General features: G+C 35.9%; 3 protein-coding genes across 3 annotated transcripts; 1 reads left to right on the top strand and 2 right to left on the bottom strand.

The window, feature by feature from the left end:
* Positions 1 to 1,299: 1,299 nt before the first annotated feature.
* Positions 1,300 to 11,627, bottom strand: nit2 (nitrilase family, member 2). The gene is made up of 10 exons (XM_062997979.1): positions 11,542 to 11,627; positions 7,261 to 7,379; positions 7,028 to 7,148; positions 5,816 to 5,904; positions 5,017 to 5,110; positions 4,869 to 4,943; positions 3,329 to 3,407; positions 2,405 to 2,503; positions 2,126 to 2,181; positions 1,300 to 1,509 (listed from the first exon to the last, which is right to left on the bottom strand). The coding sequence occupies exons 1-10, from the start codon at positions 11,552 to 11,554 to the stop codon at positions 1,415 to 1,417; spliced, it is 840 nt and encodes a 279-aa protein (XP_062854049.1). The 5' UTR covers positions 11,555 to 11,627; the 3' UTR covers positions 1,300 to 1,414.
* Positions 11,628 to 12,917: 1,290 nt separating this feature from the next.
* gtpbp6 (GTP binding protein 6 (putative)) lies at positions 12,918 to 18,390 on the top strand. The gene is made up of 11 exons (XM_062998156.1): positions 12,918 to 12,923; positions 13,222 to 13,534; positions 14,694 to 14,831; positions 14,926 to 14,996; positions 15,331 to 15,461; positions 15,992 to 16,062; positions 16,175 to 16,333; positions 17,077 to 17,285; positions 17,395 to 17,543; positions 17,919 to 18,071; positions 18,154 to 18,390. Exons 1-11 carry the CDS (start codon positions 12,918 to 12,920, stop codon positions 18,278 to 18,280), a joined length of 1,527 nt encoding a protein of 508 aa, XP_062854226.1. The 3' UTR covers positions 18,281 to 18,390.
* A 912-nt stretch (positions 18,391 to 19,302) lies between these two features.
* On the bottom strand, positions 19,303 to 25,241 carry si:dkey-66a8.7 (PI-PLC X domain-containing protein 1). The gene is made up of 6 exons (XM_062997054.1): positions 24,954 to 25,241; positions 23,253 to 23,389; positions 22,528 to 22,656; positions 22,258 to 22,413; positions 21,327 to 21,507; positions 19,303 to 20,330 (listed from the first exon to the last, which is right to left on the bottom strand). The coding sequence occupies exons 1-6, from the start codon at positions 25,051 to 25,053 to the stop codon at positions 20,083 to 20,085; spliced, it is 951 nt and encodes a 316-aa protein (XP_062853124.1). The 5' UTR covers positions 25,054 to 25,241; the 3' UTR covers positions 19,303 to 20,082.

Raw genomic sequence — 25,241 nt, 5'->3', positions numbered from 1 at the left:
CTGTGTACCTGTGTACCTGAGGACTTGGCTTCCTGCCATTCTAGAACACACCTGTTGACAGACCCTAACATTACATAAAGCTAGTTGGTGAAATATGTTTATTTGTGATTTTTACATCACTATATTGGGCATTTCGCCCAATATACCACCTTTTGTTTCTACACTCACTGTCCATTTTATCAGCTTCACTTACCATATAGAAGCACTTTGTAGTTCTACAATTACTGACTGTAGTCCATCTGTTTTTATGTGCTTTGTTAGCCCCCTTTTATGCTGTTTTTCAATGGTCAGGACAACCACAGGACCACCACAGAGCAGGTATTATTTAGGTGATGGATCATTCTCAGCACTGCAGTGACACTAACACGGCGGTGTGTTAGTGTGTGTTGTGCTGGTATGAGCGGATCAGACACAGCCGCGCTACCGAGTTTTAAAATACTGTGTCCACTCACTGTCCACTCTAGTAGACACTCCTACCTAGTTGGTCCACCTTGTAGATGTAAAGTCAGAGACGATCGCTCATCTATTGCTGCTGTTTGAGATGGTCATTTTCTAGACCTTCATCAGTGGTCACAGGACGCTGCCCACAGGGTGCTGTTGGCTGGATATTTTTGGTTGGTGGACTACTCAGTCCAGCAGTGACATTGAGGTGTTTAAAAACTCCAGCAGCGCTGCTGTGCCTGATCCACTCATACCAGCACAACACACACTAACACACCACCACCATGTCAGTGTCACTGCAGTGCTGAGAATGATCCACCACTTAAATAATACCTGCTCTGTAGGTATGGCTGATCAGTGTATATTGTAATGTTGGGGATACTGGGGGTCACGCCTACCAGACTTCTATTTGGGGTTGAAGGACTGACTTGTGAAGAGTTGAACTGCATTATGGGAAGTTACAGTTTTCATGTTGTCTATAGCCTATATGCACATGGGAATTGTACAGAACATAGCATTAGGTTTTGTCAAGTGATGAAGCTGTCTTAGGAAAAGATGTTCAATGAATTGATTGTTTTACAGAACGTTCTTTTGTGTCAGGCCTCAATACTTAATTCTCATACATTTAACTCAGATGCAGAAACCAAAAGGCAAAAATGTTCATGAGCCAGGTTCAAAACAGACTGTCAAAGAAGAGAACAGTTCCGGACTAGGGGTTTGGGAGAAGAGAAAGCACCCAGCAGAGGATGGCACACCTGTAGAGGAGGCTGATATAATTGTATTTTACCCACACAAAACTGGGGTCTCTGGAACTCCAAAGAACAAAACAATAAAGTCAATGTCAACAGGACACAAGGATTAACAACTAAAATATGTTTTATGTTCTGAGACAAATACATGAACATTGATGTGAACATTTGTCTAACGGTGTAAGAAACCGAAGTCCAGGCACATTTAACAATCAAACCACAACTCATTCTTCATTAACAACATTTACTTTGTATATATCTTCGCGTCTCTGCATTGTGATTGGAATCTGTTGACGTACATCAGCCAGGTACTGCAGGTCTGTACAAAAATAGAAAAAAATAGAAACATGATGTTCATACAGCGAGGTCCTTTTTATTAATACACTTTCTGACATGAGGGATTAATATTATTTAAATTATTTTATAGTCCATGCCCCCTTAGAATAAACAGGCACTGCAAATCAAATTAACACTATAATATCCTGACTATTTTACTAATCAGATGAAACATTTCTACATTAAAAGGAGTGGTGTTCTCCAGGGTGACAGTGTCTCTATTCCAAGGGCAAGTGCTCACCGAAAAGTTTAATAAACTGAATCATAAGCTAAGTTCTTTAAATCTAAGTCATTAGATTTTGGCAGAGGGCCAGTATATTGGACAGCACTCATGACCATTCCTGAATTTTTTTCTGTTTTATTGGTTCCATTCCTTCAGTAAAGTTTAAGAAACTAGAATCTATGCTATGGTGTATTAACATGCACGCTTTTTAAAAATTACTTTTATTAAGTAACATAAAATCAGGTTTTGTGCTTATTTAGGTTATTAAATTAATAACCATTGCCCTAAATATGCTGTGATCATTATTCTATGTACTCATTTTTAAAGAGCTGCACATCTGGATTCAAGGCTGTGTTTTTTTAGTAGTAAAACTCACCAATATCAGCATACACTACAGACTCCTCTGACCCTGCTTTCGTGATTACCTCGCCCCTACAAGAGCAAAGAACACAGTTAGTATTACTTACACAATGCCACACAGCTGAAGGTCACCAGTCATGGTGTTTAGCTTTCACATTCTGTAGCAAAATATTTAGCCAAGTATAATATACAAGAATAGTACAGTACAGTGTTTAATCACTGTTTTACCTGAAGGAACATTTAAAGACCCAAACAAAACATAAGGTTTAAACCTGGGCAGAGTAAAATTACTGACCAAGGGTTGACAACAGAGCTGTGACCCCAAGCCACATAGCTGGCACTTTCATCTCTTGCTGGTGAAGCAGTGGCCAGATACACTTGGTTATCCACTGCCCTACACAAAGAAAGAAAGAAAATCAGCCAAGTTGTGCATAATGTGATAGCTAAATGAAATTAAATAAAAATCATCAAAAGAGTTGGTCTCGTCTGTGAGGTACCCTATTTATCAAATGTAAGGGACACCCATAGGACCCTAATTGACCAGATGATTACATTGTGATCCATCCTCAGCACTAAACTGACAGTGTTGTTGGGATTTTACTATACAGTTTAAACTTCCTGGCCTCTTTATTATGAACACACACCCTGTTAGAACTGTGTGTTAATCTTATTCTAGTCTTTCATCAGTAAACACTGTCTAGTTACACAACGCTGTTGACTGTATAGCAGCATTGCCATTAAGGGTCCTAAAAATCACAGCAGCACTGCTGCACCTGCTACTCTCATACCAGTCAAACACACTATCACCATATTTGTGTCACTGAAGTGCTGAGAATGGTCCAGAGCAATGGATGGACTACAGTCAGTTATTGTATACACACCAAGTACGGTAGGTATGGTTTAACAAAAATAGTTAATAAATGTATATAGCAGACAGATATAACTAGCAAAGTGCTCAGTGAGTTGAGTGTATATGGCAAATATTGTACATTTTCTGGATCCATTTTCTTTTTACCATTTTTATTATCAATTAATAACAGACAAAACAGCACAGACAAAACATACAACATATTACATCAGTTTAACATACATACTATTTTAAGGTGCCATAGTGTTCTATTAAATCAAATGGCATGAAAATTTGCCTACTGTAAAATAAAAAACAAAACTAATAATACAAACTACTTTTGAATTGGCAGTAAAGAGCAGAGTAACTGACCGTGCCCTCTGGAGCAGCTCCCAGTGAGCTGGCCCTGTGGTCATGTTGAAGGCACCAGGATATACCAACAGCTGGCAACCTACACACAGCAAATAGAAGATGGACAGTTAGATGTAGAGTTATTAGTTCTTTGAATTCATTTATATTCTAGCTACGCCTGTAATATTTGGGCTGTTTTGCGAAAACCTTCACAAACCCAGAAAAGTGGCATGATTAAATTCAAATATAATATTTGTACTACTGTATGGATGTCAATAAAGAGTACTTATCAATGACACCTTTGGGTAAAATGAAAATATCAAAAAAATGCCAAGAGAAAAGCTGCAGGCCACAGGAAGCATTTAGCCTGCAGGTCAGACTTTTAATAAAGTTTATTTAACATCACCGCTTAAAGTTTGATGTACAGTTATTAGTTTTTTCAAATTCATTTATATTCTAGCTACGCCTGTAAAATTTGGGCTGTTTTGCAAAAACCTTCACAAACCCAGAAAAGTGGCATGACTGCCCATGTAATCTTATCATTTTATAAATGAATAAATCTCAAGATCTGCTAATTATTTCCTGCACCATTTTGTCTGGCAATCTATCGAATAAAAACAACTTAATCACTAATCTGGCTTCATCCACATGTTTTCCTCACTCATCCTGTAATCTAATGCTATCCAATAGTCAGAAATATTTGCATTAAACAATTTGTAAAACTGCTTAATTGTTCACCTCCTAAGCAAAAATGCATACATTCAAATATTATACATTCAAATAATATAGATCTTTTTTCCTTTAACACTCGAGCATGAATTACATCTGTAAAACATCTCAACTTAACAGTTAATCAGTTTCATTCTTAACCTCTGATTCTTAAACACGATTACTACATTTTAATAAATGATTTACCTGTAGCCCTGGACCTACCACAGCTCTGGATTAAGTACATAAAAGAAGGTCTGTTCACATACACTATATAGCAAAAAGTATTTGGACACCTGACTATAAACTTGTTGGACATCCAATTTCAAAAACAAGTGGTATTATATAGAGTGACCTCCATGTGACCATTTCAGCTATAACATCAGTGTCCAATAAGGCTTCTCACAAGACTTTGAAGTATGTGTGTGGGAATTTGTGCCTATTTAGTCAGAAGAGCATTTGAATGGCTGGGTACTGATGTTGGTTAAAAAGGCCTCAATTAATGTGTCAGTTCATTCCAAAGCTGTTCAGTGGGGCTCTGGGCCGGTCACTGGAGTTTCTTTAAACCAAGCTTTCCTTCATGTCTTCATAGACCTTGTGTTGTGCACAGAGCCACAGTCATGGAGGGAATAAGTCACATTTATTGCCACTGTAAATGTGTGCCCTTTGCTTTCTGCTCAAGGCGCCTGCACTAGTGATGAATGATCTGGAGCCCTTGTGTGAAAATTGCAAACCAATGCCAAGAGTGAAGCTGTATACCACAGGGAGCATTTAGCTTGCAGGTCAGACTTTTAATAAAGCTTATTTAACATCACCGTTTAAAGTTTTGCAATGCATGCAACTGCCAACTTACCTTTCCTAGCATAGATCTGTGCAAGTTCAGCAAAGCGTATGTCATAGCAAATCCCCACTCCCACTCGACAGAATGCTGGGAAAGAAATAGAGGTTATTCAACTACTATTAAATCTCATTTACATAAAGGCTTGGTTTTATACACTTACGAGTTTCAAACATGGATAAACTGTTGCCTGGGTTTAATGTCTCAGACTCCTGAAAACGTATTTTTCCAGGGACATCAATGTCAAAGAGATGGATCTGCAGAGAGAACACAGAGTAAGCACTTTATTTTACATTCCTATATTTGGGCTAAGTGGGTAGCACTGTCGCCTCACAGCAGGGTTCGATCCCCAGGTGGGGCGATCTGGGTCCGTTCTGTGTGGAGTTTGCATGTTCTCCCCGTGTCTGCGTGGGTTTACTCCGGGTGCTCCGGTTTCCTTCCACAGTCCAAAGACGTGCAAGTGAGGTTAATTGGAGACACTAAATTGTCCATGACTGTGTTTGATATAACCTTGAGAAGTGATGAACCTTGTGTAATGAGTAACTACCGTTCCTGTCATGAATGTAACCAAAAGTGTAAAACATGACGTTAAAACCCTAATAAACAAACAAACAATACATTCCTATATTTCTTTTAATACATATCCTCAATAATAGATCACAATTTCTATTTTTAGTAGCTTAGTGCTTTGTATTTATCCCTAATTTAATGATGATGTATAAACACTTTTTGCATAATTAAATGTTTTAAAAGTCCTCCACTAAAAGTGATGCAGATTTTTTTTTTATATATTAATTTGCATGTGTTTATTTATAGACCAAATAATGCACAGGACAGTAAGGGTCACTAAAATGAATGAAAACTCCAACAGTGACCAGATCTTAACACTTATAAAAGGTGTGATCTGTGATATTTTTGTTGGAATAATGTTTATTGGTAAAAAATACTTTTAGTTGACTAACCTTTCTGTGTTTTACCAGTAATTTACCATCAGGACCAAAAACTGTGCAGGTATTAAAGAGCTTCCCTCCATCCTCCTCAGGTATGGATCCTGGAAAACATAAACATACATATTTTGCAGTTGGAGTAAAAGCATTTCTGTCTTCTCTGACAATCATCAAGTGGCAGCCAATCCAAGGCTGTGTGCTTATGCAGCTGAAATGGGAAATTTTGGCCTCTTTTTAACTAAACTGACAAGCCTATTAGCATTGCATGAGCTGCAGCTTGTCTAAGGGAAAGTGTGTCAAAGGGGCCAACAGAAGTGTGTCCAAATAGCCAGTGATTATAGTTGGGGAGGACTGGGTTACAATATATTGACTATTCGTCTTTAATATTATTCTAAAGGACAGAATGTACTACTATAAGACATAATTTCTTAGTTGTGTGAAACTTGGGCTATTCTATCCATCACAGTGCTGTGAATAGGTGCATATCTGACCAAATTTTAGCCTAGTGAATCTCTTTTTTGTTGTTTTACACTATGGTTACGTTCATGACAGAAACGGTAGTTACTCATTACACAAGGCTCATTAGTTCACACAAGGTTATATCGAACACAGTCATGGACAATTTAGTATCTCCAAAACTGGAGTTCCTGGAGGAAACCTACGCAGACACGAGGAGAACATGTAAACTCCACACAGAAAGGACCTGGACCACCCCACCTGGGGATCGAACCCAGGACCTTTTTGCTCTGAGGCGACAGTGCTACCCACTTAGCCACCGTGCCGCCCGTGAGCCTTTGGAACTATTTATGTAGCTGATATTTTCATGACAGCGACAGGAGCTCTGAACTGAATAAATAGCATAAGCTAATAAAATTATGGCACACAAGAAACATAATTTATAAATTTAAATTGTTTTATAATATTCCGTGTTAAATTTATCTTGTTTGTAAAAATTTTCTGTTACCCAATCTGAAACCCAGGTGACTCTGTGTGCGGCTCTGACCCCAAGGCTGAGAAACCCCTTGCTATAGAATTAATTAAGAGTAAATCTCGTTGTTTGAATCTTTTTACACAGATACATAAATAAACTGTAAAATAAAGAAAGTTTTCACTGCTGAACTAAAACATGCATTAAGATTTAAATTGTATTCAAATTTGGTATAATGCAAACAGTCTAAAGTACAGAAAATGCAGATTTCTCCAGTGTGACCCCTTTAATAGTCTCACCGCCAACTAGGTATATCCCACACTCCTTAGCAGCGTCCGACAGCACCTGGCTTGATTGTCCGGGGATCTTCTCAGCGTACTCTGCAAAGTAACCTGTTCCATATGGAGAGTTGAAGCATTCCTACAGAAACACAATCACTTGTATAAAAATCAACATTGCTAACATCATACAATAGAAATAAAGGTCTAGAGTAGACAGACAATCATTAATGTAATCATGTGATCTCACTTACAGGTAACACCACGACTTTTGCCCCCTGGCCTGCTGCCTCCTTCACCAGTCTTTTAGCGCGGTTTAAGTTGTCAGCCTTTAACTTTGTTACGTGCAGTTGCACCACTGCCAGACGAAACTCTGTAAAATATTTTCATTTTCTTTATTACTCAGCATCCAAAAAATTCATCAGCTGAAATACACTATCTGGTCAAAGGTTTAGCAACACCTATTGCTAACAGCTTTATAAAATCAGTTATAAAAATTAACTGTCTGTTTTACCACCGCTTTATCCTCAGGTCAGGGTTGCAGTGGGTCTAATTCATTGGGTGAAAGCTAGGAAACACCCCAGACAGGTCACCAGTCCATTACAGGGCAGACACAAACACACACATTCACATACACACACACACTTACACTTAGGGCAATTTCAGTAGCTTCAATTGGCCTAACTGCATGTCTTTAACTTGAGGTCCCGGAGGAAACCCACATGGATACAGGGAGAACATGCAAACTCCACAAAGAAAGGATCCTGGCCACCTAGCAAGGGAATCAAACAAATCGGGGAATTTAAATAAATACTTCAGCATAGCAGTGCATCTTTAAGACAGACAGACAGAAAGACAAAGCAAAACTGACATCTTGGTAACATCACAAGTATAAACATTTTTGATATTTGATGAGACAAATCAAATGTTACAATTTATACATCATTAATAAGCTGACCTGTTCTGGTTCTTTACCTTTTTATCAAACAGGCCACAGTTAATATTTAACCAGGACAACAAACAGTTTTCTGTTTTTCTTGTCCATGACGTTCTTTAGCTGCTTTATTCTTGAAAATTTTTTTAATCATGTACCCTTGTATTTTTAAAAAAATTATATTGTAGAAAAGGTAATAAACACAGGCCAAAACTCCCCTGTACTACAAATGGAAACTAGTTTTTAACATAGGGTGGAATAATACAATGACATGAATTATAAATTGTAATAAATTATGTCATAATATGCTTTCTGACAGATCTGCAGGTTTTGTTAGTACTTTTTTAGTGTTTAAAGTCCAACACTACTTTAAGCAGCAAGAAGCTAAATGTTTTTTTCTGTATGTTTCAATACACTAATCGAGCACTTCATTAGGTACACATACTCACTAAATATTTTAAGCTACACCAACCATACATTTAAACTTTTCAGGTATACAATTACTGACTGTAGCCCATCTGTTGCTCTCTACAATGTCACACACAAAAGTACAAAGAAAAGATTTCCAAAGTTTTTACTTGACAACTTATATGTATTTTGTATATATAAATTTTGAATTTGATGCCTGCAACACAGAGTTATGTTTACCACAGTGTTACATCACATTTCCTATTAATAAGACTTTGTAGTGGTTTGGGAATTGATTCTAATTGTTACAGTTTTGCAAGTGGATTTTTGGCCTATGTTTTCTTGATACAAAACTACAGTTGTTTAAAAGTCCATGCTTGACATTGCCTGATTCTCCTACTCATGATTTCGCATAATTTTCTAGTAAGGAACAAAACTGGGCTGAAGGCAGACCAGTCAAGCACATAGATAGAGCTCTTTTAGAGATTGTCTGTGGGAATTTGTGTCTATTCAATCAAAACTGTATGTGTGAGGTCAGGCAATTGACATTCCATTTCGTTTAGTGGAGTTGAGTTGAGTTGAGTAACTACTGTTTATCTAGAAATCAGATTGAACAGTGTTTTACTCTCCAGCTGTTTTAATGTGTGTTACTGTTTTAATGTGCTGTTTCCATTTTATTATGTAATTGCTTACTACTTTCTTCACAATGTGTAGCAATGCATGAAATCTTGTGTTCCATGTCAGGTTATTTGTGTTAATATGTATAATCAGGCATTAATGGATAACTGCTAGGTGCCAAATCTTTGGCATAATACATTTTCCACAGCTAGAAAGAGCCAAACATCATGATTTTCCTTGAAATGTCTGCATTAATAATTTACAAAACGATACAATAAAGTAAGATTTCAGCGTTGTAGGTACTTTAATAATTCATCTGAAAGGAAAACTTTCATTCACAACACCAAGCTGCTGCTATAACAATATATTTACCATTACATTTAGATGTGTATTTAAAATAATATTATATTTACCATTACATTTAGCTGTGTATTTAAAATAATAATATATTTACCATTACATTTAGCTGTGTATTTAAAATAATAATATATTTACCATTACATTTAGATGTGTATTTAAAATAATATATTTACCATTACATTTAGCTGTGTATTTAAAATAATATATTTACCATTACATTTAGCTGTGTATTTAAAATAATATATTTACCATTACATTTAGATGTGTATTTAAAATAATATATTTACCATTACATTTAGCTGTGTATTTAAAATAATATTATATTTACCATTACATTTAGCTGTGTATTTAAAATAATATATTTACCATTACATTTAGCTGTGTATTTAAAATAATAATATATTTACCATTACATTTAGATGTGTATTTAAAATAATATATTTACCATTACATTTAGCTGTGTATTTAAAATAATATATTTACCATTACATTTAGATGTGTATTTAAAATAATATATTTACCATTACATTTAGATGTGTATTTAAAATAATATATTTACCATTACATTTAGCTGTGTATTTAAAATAATATTATATTTACCATTACATTTAGCTGTGTATTTAAAATAATAATATATTTACCATTACATTTAGCTGTGTATTTAAAATAATATTATATTTACCATTACATTTAGATGTGTATTTAAAATAATATTATATTTACCATTACATTTAGATGTGTATTTAAAATAATATTATATTTACCATTACATTTAGATGTGTATTTAAAATAATATATTTACCATTACATTTAGCTGTGTATTTAAAATAATATTATATTTACCATTACATTTAGATGTGTATTTAAAATAATATATTTACCATTACATTTAGCTGTGTATTTAAAATAATATTATATTTACCATTACATTTAGCTGTGTATTTAAAATAATAATATATTTACCATTACATTTAGCTGTGTATTTAAAATAATAATATATTTACCATTACATTTAGCTGTGTATTTAAAATAATATATTTGCCATTACATTTAGCTGTGTATTTAAAATAATAATATATTTACCATTACATTTAGCTGTGTATTTAAAATAATAATATATTTACCATTACATTTAGCTGTGTATTTAAAATAATATATTTACCATTACATTTAGCTGTGTATTTAAAATAATATATTTACCATTACATTTAGCTGTGTATTTAAAATAATATTATATTTACCATTACATTTAGATGTGTATTTAAAATAATATATTTACCATTACATTTAGCTGTGTATTTAAAATAATATTATATTTACCATTACATTTAACTGTGTATTTAAAATAATATTATATTTACCATTACATTTAGCTGTGTATTTAAAATAATATTATATTTACCATTACATTTAGCTGTGTATTTAAAATAATATTATATTTGCCATTACATTTAACTGTGTATTTAAAATAATATTATATTTACCATTACATTTTAGCTGTGTATTTAAAATATTATATTTACAATTACATTTAGATGTGTATTTAAAATAATATTACACTTACCATTACATTTAGCTGTGTATTTAAAGTAATATTATATTTACCATTACATTTTAGCTGTGTATTTAAAATATTATATTTACAATTACATTTAGATGTGTATTTAAAATAATATTACACTTACCATTACATTTAGCTGTGTATTTAAAGTAATATTATATTTACCATTACATTTTAGCTGTGTATTTAAAATAATATTATATTTACCATTACATTTAGCTGTGTATTTAAAATAATATTATATTTACCATTACATTTAGCTGTGTATTTAAAATAATATTATATTTACCATTACATTTCAGCTATGCATTTAAAGTAATATTATATTTAAATTACATTTCAGCTATGCATTTAAAGTAATATTATATTTACCATTATATTTTAGCTATGCATTTAAAGTAATATTATATTTAAATTACATTTCAGCTATGTATTTAAAATAATATTATATTTACCATTATATTTTAGCTATGCATTTAAAGTAATATTATATTTACCATTACATTTAGCTATGCATTTAACATGTAGTCAGTGAAGGTCTGAACATAGAAATGCATTTCCTAACTTCCCACTTAGCTACAGTCTCAGTAAAACCCGCTACACATTCATAAAATTCAATTTTAATGCTTTAAAAACTATAAACTGATCACTCACTTGTCATCGCCATAGTTTTTCACCTTTTAAAGACTGTAAATACAAACGACTGTACTCGGCTGTGTTCCAAATTGCTTCACTCCCTCTACATAGGAACGTTAGCTATATGGTATATGTGATGCACTTTGAGCGCCAGCTAGTGAACTATTAGCTATTTGGGACTGTACCATCCTTTCGCCGACCAATCACAGAGTAGCGCTTTCGTTCGCTTATTAAACATGTTCTTTCAATAAAAGTCCTAGTAAGTCATATAAAAGTCCTACAGTATCAATTCATTAAAACAATAATATTAATAATAAACGACAATAAAATAGTAATAATAATAATTTGTTTCTTCGCCATTTATTTCATTTCCTTAGATTGTAAATGTAGATTTTAATGATTTGTTCTACTTAAAAAACGACACTGCATGGCATTGCTGTCTTGAGATTTTTTTTGTTTGCTTTTGACTTAATGATGATTGAAATATACATACAGCATGTTAGATCTTTAGATTGGTGGTGTTAAAGAGGTCTATAATGTCATTTAACTTTGTGGCATGGCCTAATAATTAATTGTTAGTCATTAAGACTGACTTCACTTAGTAACTTCTTTGTGCTCTTATAAATGAATAGAAATAGTTTGACTGCACCCATTAAAGTCCAAGAACCACACAAAAATAAACTTAACAACTCTTAATGTTTTCCAAGTTTGTGAAGACTTAACACATCTGTGCATCTAATTATCAGATACCACTAATATTCTTTTATTTTTAGAAATCATTTTATCCTGGTCATGGTTGCGGTCGGTCCAGCGCCTCCAAAACACTGGATACAAGGTGGAAACAACCCTGGACATTTATGGCATTTAGCAGACGCTTTATTCATCCAAAGAACTTACAGTACTGTGGCAGTATACAGTCTAAGCAATTGAGGGTTGCTCAAGGGTCCAACAGTGACCTTTCAATTACTAGTCCTGGACCTTAACTACTAGGCTTCAACGGCCCTGAACATGGTGCATATCCATTGCAGAGTGACACACATTCAAATTTGTAGTTGAAGTGTATTATTATTGGAGGGTTTCTTAACCTTTTGAACTTTATACTTTAGATGATTATTTTGATACCTCGAAACTGAATTAATATCATTAAAAGGTAAAATTAATATAGTGCATCTGGTAATCGTTCAGCGTCGATGCTCCACTTTAGCAGTAGGGTGCAGTAATATCTCCAGAACGTCGGTTAGGCAACAACTAATACAGTAAAGAAGAAAACACTCCATTACTTTGGTAATGCCACTATTATGCTAAAACAAGTACTTTTTACGTGCTAGCGTACTTACATACTACATAGTATAGGAGAGTAACACGTTACCACAGGTGGACACATTCTACTGAGTATGCAAGTACACGGTTTCGGACTTAACACAAAAGGTCAGCCTGCTATCTAGCCAAATATCCTACACTTCATATTATGGTATGCAAGTTTTAAGCTAAATTAAAACAAGTGGACACAATGCAGCATAAAATTAAAACTAATTAAAGTTACATACAACACAGTGGGAGTAAATGGGTCCAACAACGTACTGTATGATAGGAAAGCACTTATTTAACAGGGTTTCATGGAGGGTTTGTTCATCCTGGAAGAAACAAATCCACTCAACATCTGCTAAGTTACCATTGACTCAAATAAAACCCTTTAAGTGCAGAAACCTTAGGCAGATCCCAAAGACTGGACATGGAGGTATTCATTTACTTCAGAAATATTCACCCAGCAGGACTTTTTCATTAAGTGTTTGTAAATGGAAAAGTAAAACTACCAGCCCTGATGATGATGATGATGATGATGATGTGGAAGAGGAGGATGAAGATATTGAGGATGACTTTATAGAGGATACTGAGGTTGAGAGGATATTTCAGCAGCAGATTCCTACAGGGATAGGTGAAGATGACCACAGTGTCTTCATCGTCCATCCTGATGTCAAATGGGGACGAAAGAAGCAGCACCTGACTACAGGTAGGTTCTCTTTAATATCTCAACATTACAGCTCATACTGACTTGCAGAGAGAATCATGGCCTGCAGTGACAACCATCAGGGAAAGTTTATAGATTAATCATTATTTGAAATATAATATGTATCTATTAATTATATTTAGTAATGTTAAAATCCTGATACATTAAATTATATATTTACCTGTATATCTTGTTCATACCACTGCACATATCCTGTATATAATGTATATCGTAGATACTGTAAATCCTGCACTTGCTGCTTATTGCACATCTGGTTAGATGCTAAACTGCATTTCGTTGCCTTGTACTTGTACATGTGTAATGACAATAAAGTTGAATCTAATCTTATCTAATCTAATCCTGATTAGGGCTGCAGTGATGTACATGTTGCAAAAAAAATTGTAGTTTATGGTAGTAAATCCCAGGTTTTTTCCGGCAGTGTAAATTTTAGGTGTGCCACCAAAGTGTTTTATATATTTTTCAGATGACAACAAAATGGGGCAGGTGGTAGAGTATAAGTACAACTACTCAACTCTGTGATGAGTTCAGCATGTTTTCCATCTGGGTTTTTTGTGACTATATAAAGGTGATTTTTTGTCTGCATATCACCTGGCAAATACCATACCTACAGAGAAACACTGTGGGTGTATCTCAGGGTTAGGGACAGGGAGACTGGTAAGAACATATTGTTGGATGAACGTAACCAATTAAGACTACATCACTGAAGAAAACATTCTGATTGTTAGCAAACTTAGGGGTAAGAGTTCACTTTTCAACAAGACGGTGACCCGAAGCATGAAGTCAAAACAACAATGGAGCAGTCTTTAAGTGGTCCAGCAAAAGCCCAGACTGCTTCTGAAGAGACTGACAGTTTTGAATAGAGAAAAAGTATTAAATAGAGGCACTTCTGTGAATAAGACATTTCAGTTTTTAATTTGTAATAAATTTTTCAAAAACATATTTTTACTTTGTTTTATGGGTGGTTAAGTGTAGATTAATGGGTAAAAATGGCAACTCTGTTTAGTGAGCTCTGTAGAATTATTTCTTTCAATAACACAATTTGTATAATTTAAAGATGGCTTATTAGTTTACTCTTCATGTATAGTTTGTCAGGTAATAGCATATAACAAAAGACCAAATGGTGTGTCTTATTGTCTTGCAGCTGATCTTCAAATGGCAGAGGCTGTTGGTTTGGTAAACACCTTACAGAACTGGACAGTTGTGGACAGGATCATCCTCTCCACCAAAACACCAGAAAAGAAGAGGATTTTTGGCAAGGGAAATTTCCAGACGCTCACAGGTCCTCACTTCTCCTCTATTGCTAAGACAGATTTAGATTTTATTTAAAATGTGTTATATTTAAAGTTGTTTTCCTTTGCGGTCTGTTTGTGTAGAGAGAATCAGAAGAACACCTGGTGTTACAGCTGTTTTTGTAAATGTTGAGCGCCTGTCACCATTATCAGAGGTGAGTGTTTGTCTGTTTTACCACCGCTTTATCCTATTTAGGGTCGCGATGGGTCCAATTAAATGGGCGAAAGGTAGCACCCCAGACAGGTCACCTTTAGTCAGTTTATAATTACAAAATACAAAATTGATCAGTTAAAACAGAAAAATATTTTCTTTGGTTTATCATTTATATAAAGATTCAAGAGAATAAACAAATCACAGATTCTTCTTTTTATTGCATTTTACAAATTATCTCAACTTTTTTCGGTAATGGGGTTTGTATTTAAAGGATTTAAAGATTTTAAGGTTTTTGTATTACATTTACTATTACATGATGTTTTATGTTCTTTAAGAGAGAGCTGCAAGAAGCCTGGGGGGTGAAGGTTTTTGACAGATATTCATTGGTTCTGCACATTTTTCGTCGTAACGCCAGAACAAAAGAAGCCAAACTGCAGATTTCGCTGGCAGAGATACCATTGCTCAGGTGAGTGTAAAACAGGTTAAAACAAACACGTATATCATTGTGGCATAGATGTGCTGGGGTGGGTGATTTAGCAAATGTATTTAGGTACGATACTAATAAACAACATTTTTAAAAAATATGACAGAGCAAACAAACACTACTGCAATTGTTTTTGTTTAAATGTTGGTAAAACAGGGATATGTAACATTAAGATTTGAGTTGTCCAGTCTGCCTTATTGTCATCAGTTGATAATTAGTTAATGCCTCCTTAAAATTAGGGACAGTGGTAGCTCAGTGGTTAAGGTACTGGACTAGTAATCTGAAGGCTGCCGGTTCGAGCCCCACCACTACCAGGTGGCCACTGTTGGGCCCTTGAGCAAGGCCCTTAACCCTCAATTGCTCAAAATAAATTGTGTACAGTCATAATTGTAAGTCGCTTTGGATATAAGCGTCTGCTAAATGCTGAAAATGTAAATGTAAATGTAAAATCAGCACCAAACTTGATGCACAGTAAACGTTGTGACATTTGTGTTTCCCTTTGGATTCCCAAGGTCACGACTAAAAAATGAAGTTGCAAATCTGGATCAACAAGGAGGAGGTTCAAGGTACATCATGGGTTCAGGTAAGGGTCTGTGCTTCAGTAGATTTTTCTATAAACCTGCTAGATTGTGTTTAAATGAAATGCAGTAAAATGTGAGAGATGCAGCATGATTACATTCCTCTGGTGTGTGCAGGTGAAACTCTGTATGAGGTGCAACAAAGGTTGTTAAAGGAGCATGAGCTGAAAATTCGTTCTGCACTGGAGCGACTAAGGAAGAAGAGGCATCTGCTCCGCTCACAGCGCAAACACCGGGACTTTCCCATCGTTGCTGTAATGGGTTACACTAACTGTGGTAAGATTATGGTTCACAGTCATTGCTGAAAGTACCGTATTTATTACACAATGTAATACTCTGGCAGTTTCTTTGTTACCTGAATTATTAATCGTATTTGAGTGTGAGAAAATAGCAAAGGACAAATATTTTGACAATTCTGCATGATGAGAAAAATATGTAAAATGCACTTTAAACAAAAGCCTGTGCACAGTTAAATTCAGAGTTTGAAATGTGTAATTATTTCAAATAACACAGATTATCAACCACAACCATTAGACGCTAAATGTTTAAAGTCTTATCATGAGACCAACATGAGAGAACGGTTTACAAGCACTGTTCTTTTAATTTATCCAGATTCAAAACAAAGTAAAGAAAAGATATTCAGCTTAGTGCTTTAATTGCTGATTTTCACACCACGCACACAGCTTATACAAGTAACTTATACAAGTGATAATTCAAGTGAACACCAAGAATAGAGCAGAAGAATGTACAAATACTTGCTGGAAAAAATATACACATAATCTAGTAAAAGTGTGGTATTTTTGATAAGCATTTATCTATTAGAGAAAATTATAAGCTTCCATTATAAAGTAACGGGCAAATAACAGGTTTCTTGTCCATGGTTAATATTCATATGCTACAAATGTAGACACAAATGTATTAAAAGCATTATAAAGATGCATTTCTTCAACAATTAGCTGAACTATAAAGCTGAAACTGACAAACTGAAGCACTGAACACATCTTGCTTTGTCTCCCTAGGTAAAACCACGCTCATCAAAGCTCTTACCGGTGATGCTGGTCTCCAGCCTAAAGATCAGCTTTTTGCCACCTTAGATGTCACAGTACATGCAGGACAGCTGCCCAGTTATATGACCGTGTTGTATGTGGACACGATTGGCTTCCTGTCTCAGCTGCCCCACCAACTCATAGATTCCTTTTCAGCCACATTGGAGGATGTTGCACATTCTGTAGGTACCTAAAGAATCTCAATGAATTTCATACTGTACTATTATTTCAACTATAATACATGATTAAAGTTAGATAGAATGTTCTAGATAACATCCCCTTTTTGGTCAGGATCTTATTGTTCATGTGAGAGACATCAGTCATCCAGAAACTGTGAACCAAAAAGTCAATGTGCTAAACATCTTGAAGAATCTTCAGATCCCTGAAAGACTCATGAACTCCATAATCGAGGTGCACAATAAGATCGACCTCATTGAAAGGTAAGGGCTGATGTTTTAATATTATTGCTGCTACTGTATTTTGAACCTGTCACAATCTCACTCACTCACTGTCTTAACCGCTTATCCAATTAGGGTCATAAGGGGGGTGTTCAATACTTTTTGGACATTGTGTAAGCTGCCATTACATGGAAAACAAGTCTGTATTTTGGTGGTTGATAAAAATTGTTGTTACATTCACAGTACGTACAAAATAGGACAGGTCTGAATATATAAATGATTTACAAAACTGCAGTACAAAAACATGTCTGTGTGAGGCCTTAAAGACAAACACTGATGTCCAAATGCTTGATAGACATCAGATTAAATATAAGCCAAGAAATGTTTAAATTGTTTGTCTGTATGATCAACTCTTAGCTACGAGTCCTCTGATCCTGAGGCTGTGTCCGTATCAGCACTAAATGAACTGGGATTAGAGGAATTAAAACAGAAAGTTGAAGAAGCAGTTGTAAGGTCAACTGGAAAACAGACCATAATTCTGAAGGTGCAGCTCAATAGCCCTCAGTTGAGGTAAGAAAGTGAATACATGTCACAATCAATAAAATCCCAATGATTTGTGCTCAGGCATTGTGTTTGTGTGTTTTATATGCAGGTGGTTATATAAGGAAGCTACAGTTCAGGAGATTCATGACTGCTCTGATGACTGCACTGCCAATGTCAAGGTTCTCATCAGTACTGCTGCATATGGCCGCTACAGGAAACTGTTCCAGGTCACTTAGCAACAGACGGCTTGTCTGCGAGCCAGAATAATTGTGTTCTATTTCTGAAGTCAATTATTCACTGTAAACATATATACACCGATCAGCCATAACATTAAAACCACCTCCTTGTTTCTACACACACTGTCCATTTTATCAGCTCCACTTACCATATAGAAGCACTTTGTAGTTCTACAATTACTGACTGTAGTCCATCTGTTTCTCTACATACTTTGTTAGCCCCTTTCATGCTGTTCTTCAATGGTCAGGACCCCCACAGGACCACCACAGAGTAGGTATTATTTAGGTGGTGGGTCATTCTCAGCACTGCAGTGACACTGACATGGTGGTGGTGTGTTAGTGTGTGTTGTGCTGGTATGAGTGGATAAGACACAGCAGCGCTGCTGGAGTTTTTAAACACCTCACTGTCACTGATGGACTGAGAATAGTCCACCAACCAAACATATCCAGACAACAGCGCCCCGTGGGCAGCGTCCTGTGACCACTGATGAAGGTCTAGAAGATGACCAACTCAAACAGCAGCAATAGATGAGCGATCGTCTCGGACTTTACATCTACAAGGTGGACCAACTAGGTAGGAGTGTCTAATAGAGTGGACAGTGAGTGGACACGGTATTTAAAAACTCCAGCAGCGCTGCTGTATCTGATCCACTCATACCAGCACAACACACACTAACACACCACCTCCATGTCAGTGTCACTGCAGTGCTAAGAATGATCCACCACCTAAATAATACCTGCTCTGTGGTGGTCCTGACCATTGAAGAACTGAAGAACAGGCTAACAAAGCATGCAGAGAAACAGATGGACTACAGTCAGTAATTGTAGAACTACGAAGTGCTTCTATATGGTAAGTGAAGCTGATAAAATGGACAGTGAGTGTAGAAACAAGGTGGCTTTAATGTTATGGCTGATCAGTGTATGTATATATTATAAATATGATCCATCTTGGATAAAAAATTATGTGTGTACAGATTTGAAAGTGTATGCAGAAGTGACTTAGCCAACTTCACTTGCTCTCATGTTCTCCTACCCTAGGCCCCCATCAGCAGTGTTTTTTGGTTTTTTTTACTTATTTATCAAATTTTTGCCACACATTATCCAAATCACAGTTCACTTGACATGCGGCTGCTGCTTACTCATGTTTACAGCTGGTCCCTTCCAAGAGGAATCACCAGATTTTGACTATGGATTACAGTAACTACTGCATTTCCAGATTTCCTTGGGCTGCATTGTTTATCCTTAAAACTATTTATTTATATATTGTGCAGCATGGTCCAAAAAGATATGGTTCAATGATACTGGTAAGAAGAAAATCCAGCGGCCTACAGAACCCTGAGATAAACTGCTATAAAATTTTCATGGACTGAAAAACAAGGCATCCTGGGAAAGTGAGGCTGGAGTAGCTGTCCAACCTTTCATGATCACATTTAAATAAAGTATATGAAGCCTTGACATGTTAATGACTCTGTTCCTTGTTTTTAATAAATTTTCAGCATTTAGCAGACGCCTTTTTCCAAAGTGACATACAGTACTGTGACTGCACATTCTGAGCAGTTGAGGGTTAAGGGCCTTGCTCAAGGGTCCAACAGCAGCAGTCTGGCAGTGATGGGGCTTGAACCAGTGACCTTTGATTACTAATCCAGCACATTAACTGCTAGGCTACAACTGCCATAATATTTGCTTCTACTCCTCTTAGCATAATGACTTTTGGGCTCTTGGCATTGTGCCGCTGCCAGTATGAACTCAAGTAAATACAGTTGTGTTTAAGAATGTCTTTGCTTAGCAATTCTTGAGCTGCCTTAATGACCACTTTTATTAAGCAGTCTCTTATTAAGATCAATAACAATTGGGCATAACGGAATACAGCCAATAAAATCCCCTGCAATGATGTTGAGGCTTGTCGACTCAGATCCAGTTTTCTGATCCTCCAGCCAACGCCTTACACACTTCCAGTTCTCCATGGTCAGGCTCTGCAGAGACACTTGTGGGTTGGAACCAATGAAGCATCGGGTGGCAGTCAAGTTCAGGCCTGTTACAAAAAAGCCTTCTGCACAGACAACACAAGAAGTATGCCATTAAAACTGGTAAAGAGGATATTACTGAATGTGCTGAACTTTTCTTTGCTGCAGTAATGATATCTTTGAGTAGATATAAGGTGTATATCCACACATACATTTATTGGCCAAAAAATGATCATAATCAACATTGGCTCCAAGTTTCCAATGCTGTTTTCAGGTAGATACAAACTTTCAGGTCCCAGTAAGGGCTCTTCAACACACAACATAAACCTTTGCATTCGACTGCTAATTTATTAGCCATACATGTTTTATACACACAAAAATGTATAAATTCTAAGTTTTGTTGATTTAGTAAGTGGGTAAAATACACACTCTACAAAGGACAAACTTTGTCATGTTCGGAATGCACAATTACTGTGTGCTGAATTTACCATATGGGGACAGATGCATCATGTGCAAACATAATGTGCAATAAAATTGCAGGAAAATGCCATATTTGAGTTTCCTTTAGAGAATGTTTTTTAATATGAGCAGGGATATCCAAACCTTTGGACAAGAATGGCTATTTTAGGTGGCACATTTTGCAGCAATACATTTACTGGCACAGTCCTCCCTATTTTTATGAGGGTGTGGAACTGACACTGAGAGCACACTGAAAAGTGGACCTCCCAATGGCAAGGCTGTTCAACCAACTCTCTTTTCGGATTGGCCTAACCCTAGCTAATCATGTTGGTGTAGACACCCGACTGGCCAATTCCACCACTGAGATTTGAAGCTCAGATGTCAGCAGTACTGGGCTAGCATGTTTTACCCCTGTGCCACCTGAGCACCCACTACAGACCAATTGTTACTACGTACAATTTGACTTGACTCAAGGGGAACCGACCTAGGAACACCACTGACCAAATATTATTTAGGCTAATAGACTCAGCACAGAGGTGACAGAGGTGATCTTATTGTCCCCACCACCAATTAAGTCATGGAACTATTTGCAGCTGGTAAAGTATGCTACAGTTGCCTCTCACCTGGACGACTTTGCTGTTTCTGAAACTCATGATACAGAAGAAGTTCCTCAGCATTGGCCTTGTTCGCCCACCAGTAAGGGATTTCATGCCATAGCTCTTTATGACGTTCTGCTGTCTGATCTTCATATGAAAGAATTACCTGATAGCCTGATGACCACAGACCCCGCAAGGTAATATCAGCCTTAAAAGCAAACAATGATAAATCTAAATGACTACATTTAAAAAAAAAAATGTCTTCTTTACAGGAGTACTCCAGCATTTTCAAACCTAATCTTTATCTGTGACTTGAAGCATTTGTGAATAATACGTTTAAAACATTTTCTTGTACTGAATTAAACTTTACTGTTTTTACAGTTACGAGAGCTAAGACACCTAATTCTAAAGAGACAAAGCCAATAAATAGAAAAAGAGAATGAGATGTGTTGGCAAAATTTAGAAAATATTTTTCACTTCTCTCTTAAGTTAACTGTTACCAAGTGGAGTGTTGACTATATAGCATTTAAGGTGCTTGTATTTTTACACAGAACATATACAGAAAACCAACAATGAACTTGTGGTGTAACTTAAATAGGGTCAAGTTTTTTTTTACTAGGAGGTACACTATTATGGCCAAAAGTATATTAGCTGACTATTAGCTTGTTGGGCATGCCATTTTAAAACATTGGGCATTAAAATTAAGTTGCCCCCCTTTGCAGCTATAACACCTTTTCATGTCAGCAAGTCCAATTCCCTAACTAATGTAAATAACTAACTAATGTTTCTGGTGGTACTTTGGCTTTAGGAACTTAGAGTAAACATCTTTTCTTTTTTCTCATGTTTAAAAATATTGTTTGTTGTAACTGGTCATACATTCATAATACTAATTAGATTTTTAAATGCTGGCATGAAGTTTTTTCAGTGTACTTATTAATCATTTCTCTGATTTACTTACGTTGGAAGGGCACAGCTTTAAACCAAATATTTTCTTTAGGCAGTAAATAAATTCCTCATGCATGTTTTCACTTAACCCCTCAAAATGACTACAAGCCAGGATGACTATCTCTTTAGGGTGAGCTTTGAGCCATTCAGCAATACAGCGTAGCGTTTCCTGTAACATATACAGCATACGAGAATGTTTCAGTGGGCATGTTCCTCTTCTCTTAATTATCACACACTTTATAAATAGAAGAATGAAATGCACATCAGGCCAACACAGGCTTACCACAACTGTGACTTGGGTGTAGATAACATGAGTAAAGTAAAGATCATCAGAAGTATCATTCTGTTTGTGTGCAATTCGAAGGTCAAAGTAACGGACACCAGCTTGTAGTTGCTCCACAATGTTTTTTACCTGTATAAATAAAAACAAAGGTTAAAGACTTTGTTAAAGTAAACTGTTCCATGTTTTAACATGTTGAAGGTGGATTTAGCTGCAATATTATTTAGATGTTAGGTGGTTATTAGTAAACCTTTAATTATAAAATGGAAAAATACCACTTCATTTAATACGCCTCTGTGCTTATTCTTTTGAGAACACTGTGAAACCCCAGTGATCCTAAAATCCCCAGTTGCATGTACCAGGGTTACACTCTATTTATTAGGAATTTGTTTGATGTAAAAACAAATTACATCACTTTTCTACAGTCACCTTCCGATGCATTTTTCTCAGCGACGTTCCAACTTTTTAATGCCATGTGTTTTTGGTTGAGGCGTAGCCACCGATGCACCGCTGCTTTTTACATCATCACATAAAAATCTTCTTCCCCGGAGAGCTTCTTTGAATGTCCAAAAAAGTGAAAAGCAGATGGCGCTAAATCCGGACTATAAGCTCTCTCAGACACGACCAATTACTACTCCTCCCACCCTCACCGCTTCCAACCAAAATATAAAAGTGCGAAAACTTTTTAAAGATCCCTCATATTTGCTGTTAAGTCAAGGGATACATACCTGGGTAGTGGCCCATTTGTAAATGATGGGGCGGGTAATACAGTAGAAAAGTCTATCCAGGAGTCGAAAGGAATCAGACTCAGATCTGACCAGTGGAGAGGTGATATCCAGACAGTAGCTCATGGCATCATGACTTCCTGTGTGGGGTATGCCAAATGCTTGGTATTACTTTAATTAGGTCAAGATAACAGTAATTCCACAATGCACTGTCAAAAAGATAACATTGCTTACTGCTCAGCGTAATCTATAAGAATCTTTTGGGACAGTCCTTAAATGCACAACATACACCTTTGCAACTAAGCCCAGTTAAAGTCTGTTGAGCTGGCTAAAAATTTAGCAACTCAGAAAATAAATAAATCACGGCAATGCATACATTTATCAAAACTAAAAAATTTATTGTTTTATAATGCTTATGCTGTTTTACAGTATTCTTGCCATACTAACATTTGCTGTGTATTAAATACAAAACCAGCACTAACCACTAAATCATCAACAGATCAATATTTGTCATCAGATACCAGCTTAGATCAGCAAACAGCTAATGTTGGTCTGTGCTGTTTTTGTTTGTTTCTTCCTGTGGTGCAAGGCAAGAAAATCCTGACCATACAGAGAAATAGAATTTAGTTTTATTTGATAATGACAAAGCAATTAAATTTGTTATTAAACTAACGTCCATAAGAGAATTGTTAGTTGTTTTATAATTAACAAAATGTGTAAAATAACATAATTTGGTTAGAAATTTTTTTTTTTTTGCTATTTGTAATCACAGCCATGCTTGTCAATGAGGGGAGGGTGTTAAAAAACACTATACTACACCCACTGTCATAGCAAATATTAACAAGTCTTTTTTGACCAGTATGAAACAATGTTCCCAACACCCAGAAGCGAAAAAACAAAGCAGTAGAATGTCAATGTTATTTACATTATATCCTAAATAAATTGTGGGGTTTTTTTTCACTTTTGGTCTGAAATTGTATGTTTTTATGTTAACGTATTGCTTTATTTAGGAAAGCAAAGGCTATAGCTATCAGAGGCTGAGGTTGTTAGATTTTAGGGGTCCTCAGACCCAACATAACATGGTGAACACCAGGTAACAATAAACCCACCACAAAACCATGAAATGTGTACTTTTTATGTAAAGAAATGAATCTAAACATGATAGGACACTGAGACAGTCACACAATGTACATGGCTCATATATTTATAGGTATCTATTTTAATACAGCAGTTAAGGTACTGGACTAGTAAGCAGATGGTTGCTGGTTCAAACCCCACCACTGCCAGGTTGCATCTGTTGGGCCCTTAAGCAAGGCCCTTAAACCTCAATTGCTTAGACTGTATACTGTAAGTCCCTTTGGATAAAAGTGTCTGCTAAATGCTGAAAATGCAAATGTAGTACTATAAAAAACAATAATAAAAACAATAATAGTTTAAGGCAGTTGTAGCTTAGTGGTTACGGTACTGGACTAGTAATCAGAAGGTTGCCGGTCCAAGCCTCACCTCTGCCAGGTTGCAACTGTTGGGCCCTTAAGCAAGACCCTTAAACCTCAATTGCTTAGACTGTATACTGTCACAACTGTAAATGTTGTATACTTGGACAGTGAAGCATTATTTTACTATTTGAGTAGCACTTTACAGTCTAACCTGTGTGTGTTTCATTCATTTCATTACAGCCATATACAAAGAACTGAAGTATCCCACCTGGTATGGTTAGGTCAGTCAGGGGAATGTCCCACAGTTCCTCTGGTAATGTTGACATCCAGTCCTCGTCGTTTCTGCCGCTTTGGAGAACCGGCGCCATTTAAATGTATTGTACATAGCGCGTATTTTTACAAGCGTTTGTAATGATTTCTGTGTGAAGTCTGAGTTATTTCTGAACTGCTGCTGAGGGGTTTCAGTGTCTTGATCCTGTTATTTTAATCCCTTTTTATATTAGGCAGGAAATACGATGAAAACCGCAGAGAGGAAGGTTGTTTCCTGGTTCCTCAC

The sequence above is a fragment of the Trichomycterus rosablanca genome, chromosome 6 (genome assembly GCF_030014385.1).
Source record: "Trichomycterus rosablanca isolate fTriRos1 chromosome 6, fTriRos1.hap1, whole genome shotgun sequence".
Lineage (NCBI taxonomy): Eukaryota > Metazoa > Chordata > Actinopteri > Siluriformes > Trichomycteridae > Trichomycterus > Trichomycterus rosablanca.
The sequence above is the reverse complement of the archived record's forward strand: the minus strand, read 5'-3'. Positions and strand labels throughout refer to the sequence as shown.

Bases quoted from the DNA above. Each gene is read 5' to 3' on its own strand.
- si:dkey-66a8.7 (XM_062997054.1), bottom strand. From the start codon at position 25,053: ATGGCGCCGGTTCTCCAAAGCGGCAGAAACGACGAGGACTGGATGTCA. The intron at 23,390-24,953 runs GTGGGATACTTC...TACCCCACACAG, and splicing joins GACTGACCTAACCATACCAG to GAAGTCATGATGCCATGAGC. The intron at 20,331-21,326 runs GTGAGAGGCAAC...TTGTCTGTGCAG, and splicing joins GAAACAGCAAAGTCGTCCAG to AAGGCTTTTTTGTAACAGGC.
- gtpbp6 (XM_062998156.1), top strand. The intron at 13,535-14,693 runs GTAGGTTCTCTT...ATTGTCTTGCAG, and splicing joins GAAGCAGCACCTGACTACAG to CTGATCTTCAAATGGCAGAG. The intron at 14,832-14,925 runs GTCCTCACTTCT...CTGTTTGTGTAG, and splicing joins AAATTTCCAGACGCTCACAG to AGAGAATCAGAAGAACACCT.
- nit2 (XM_062997979.1), bottom strand. The intron at 3,408-4,868 runs GTAAGTTGGCAG...TGCTGTGTGTAG, and splicing joins ACAGATCTATGCTAGGAAAG to GTTGCCAGCTGTTGGTATAT. The intron at 1,510-2,125 runs GTGAGTTTTACT...ATTTTTGTACAG, and splicing joins TGTAGTGTATGCTGATATTG to ACCTGCAGTACCTGGCTGAT.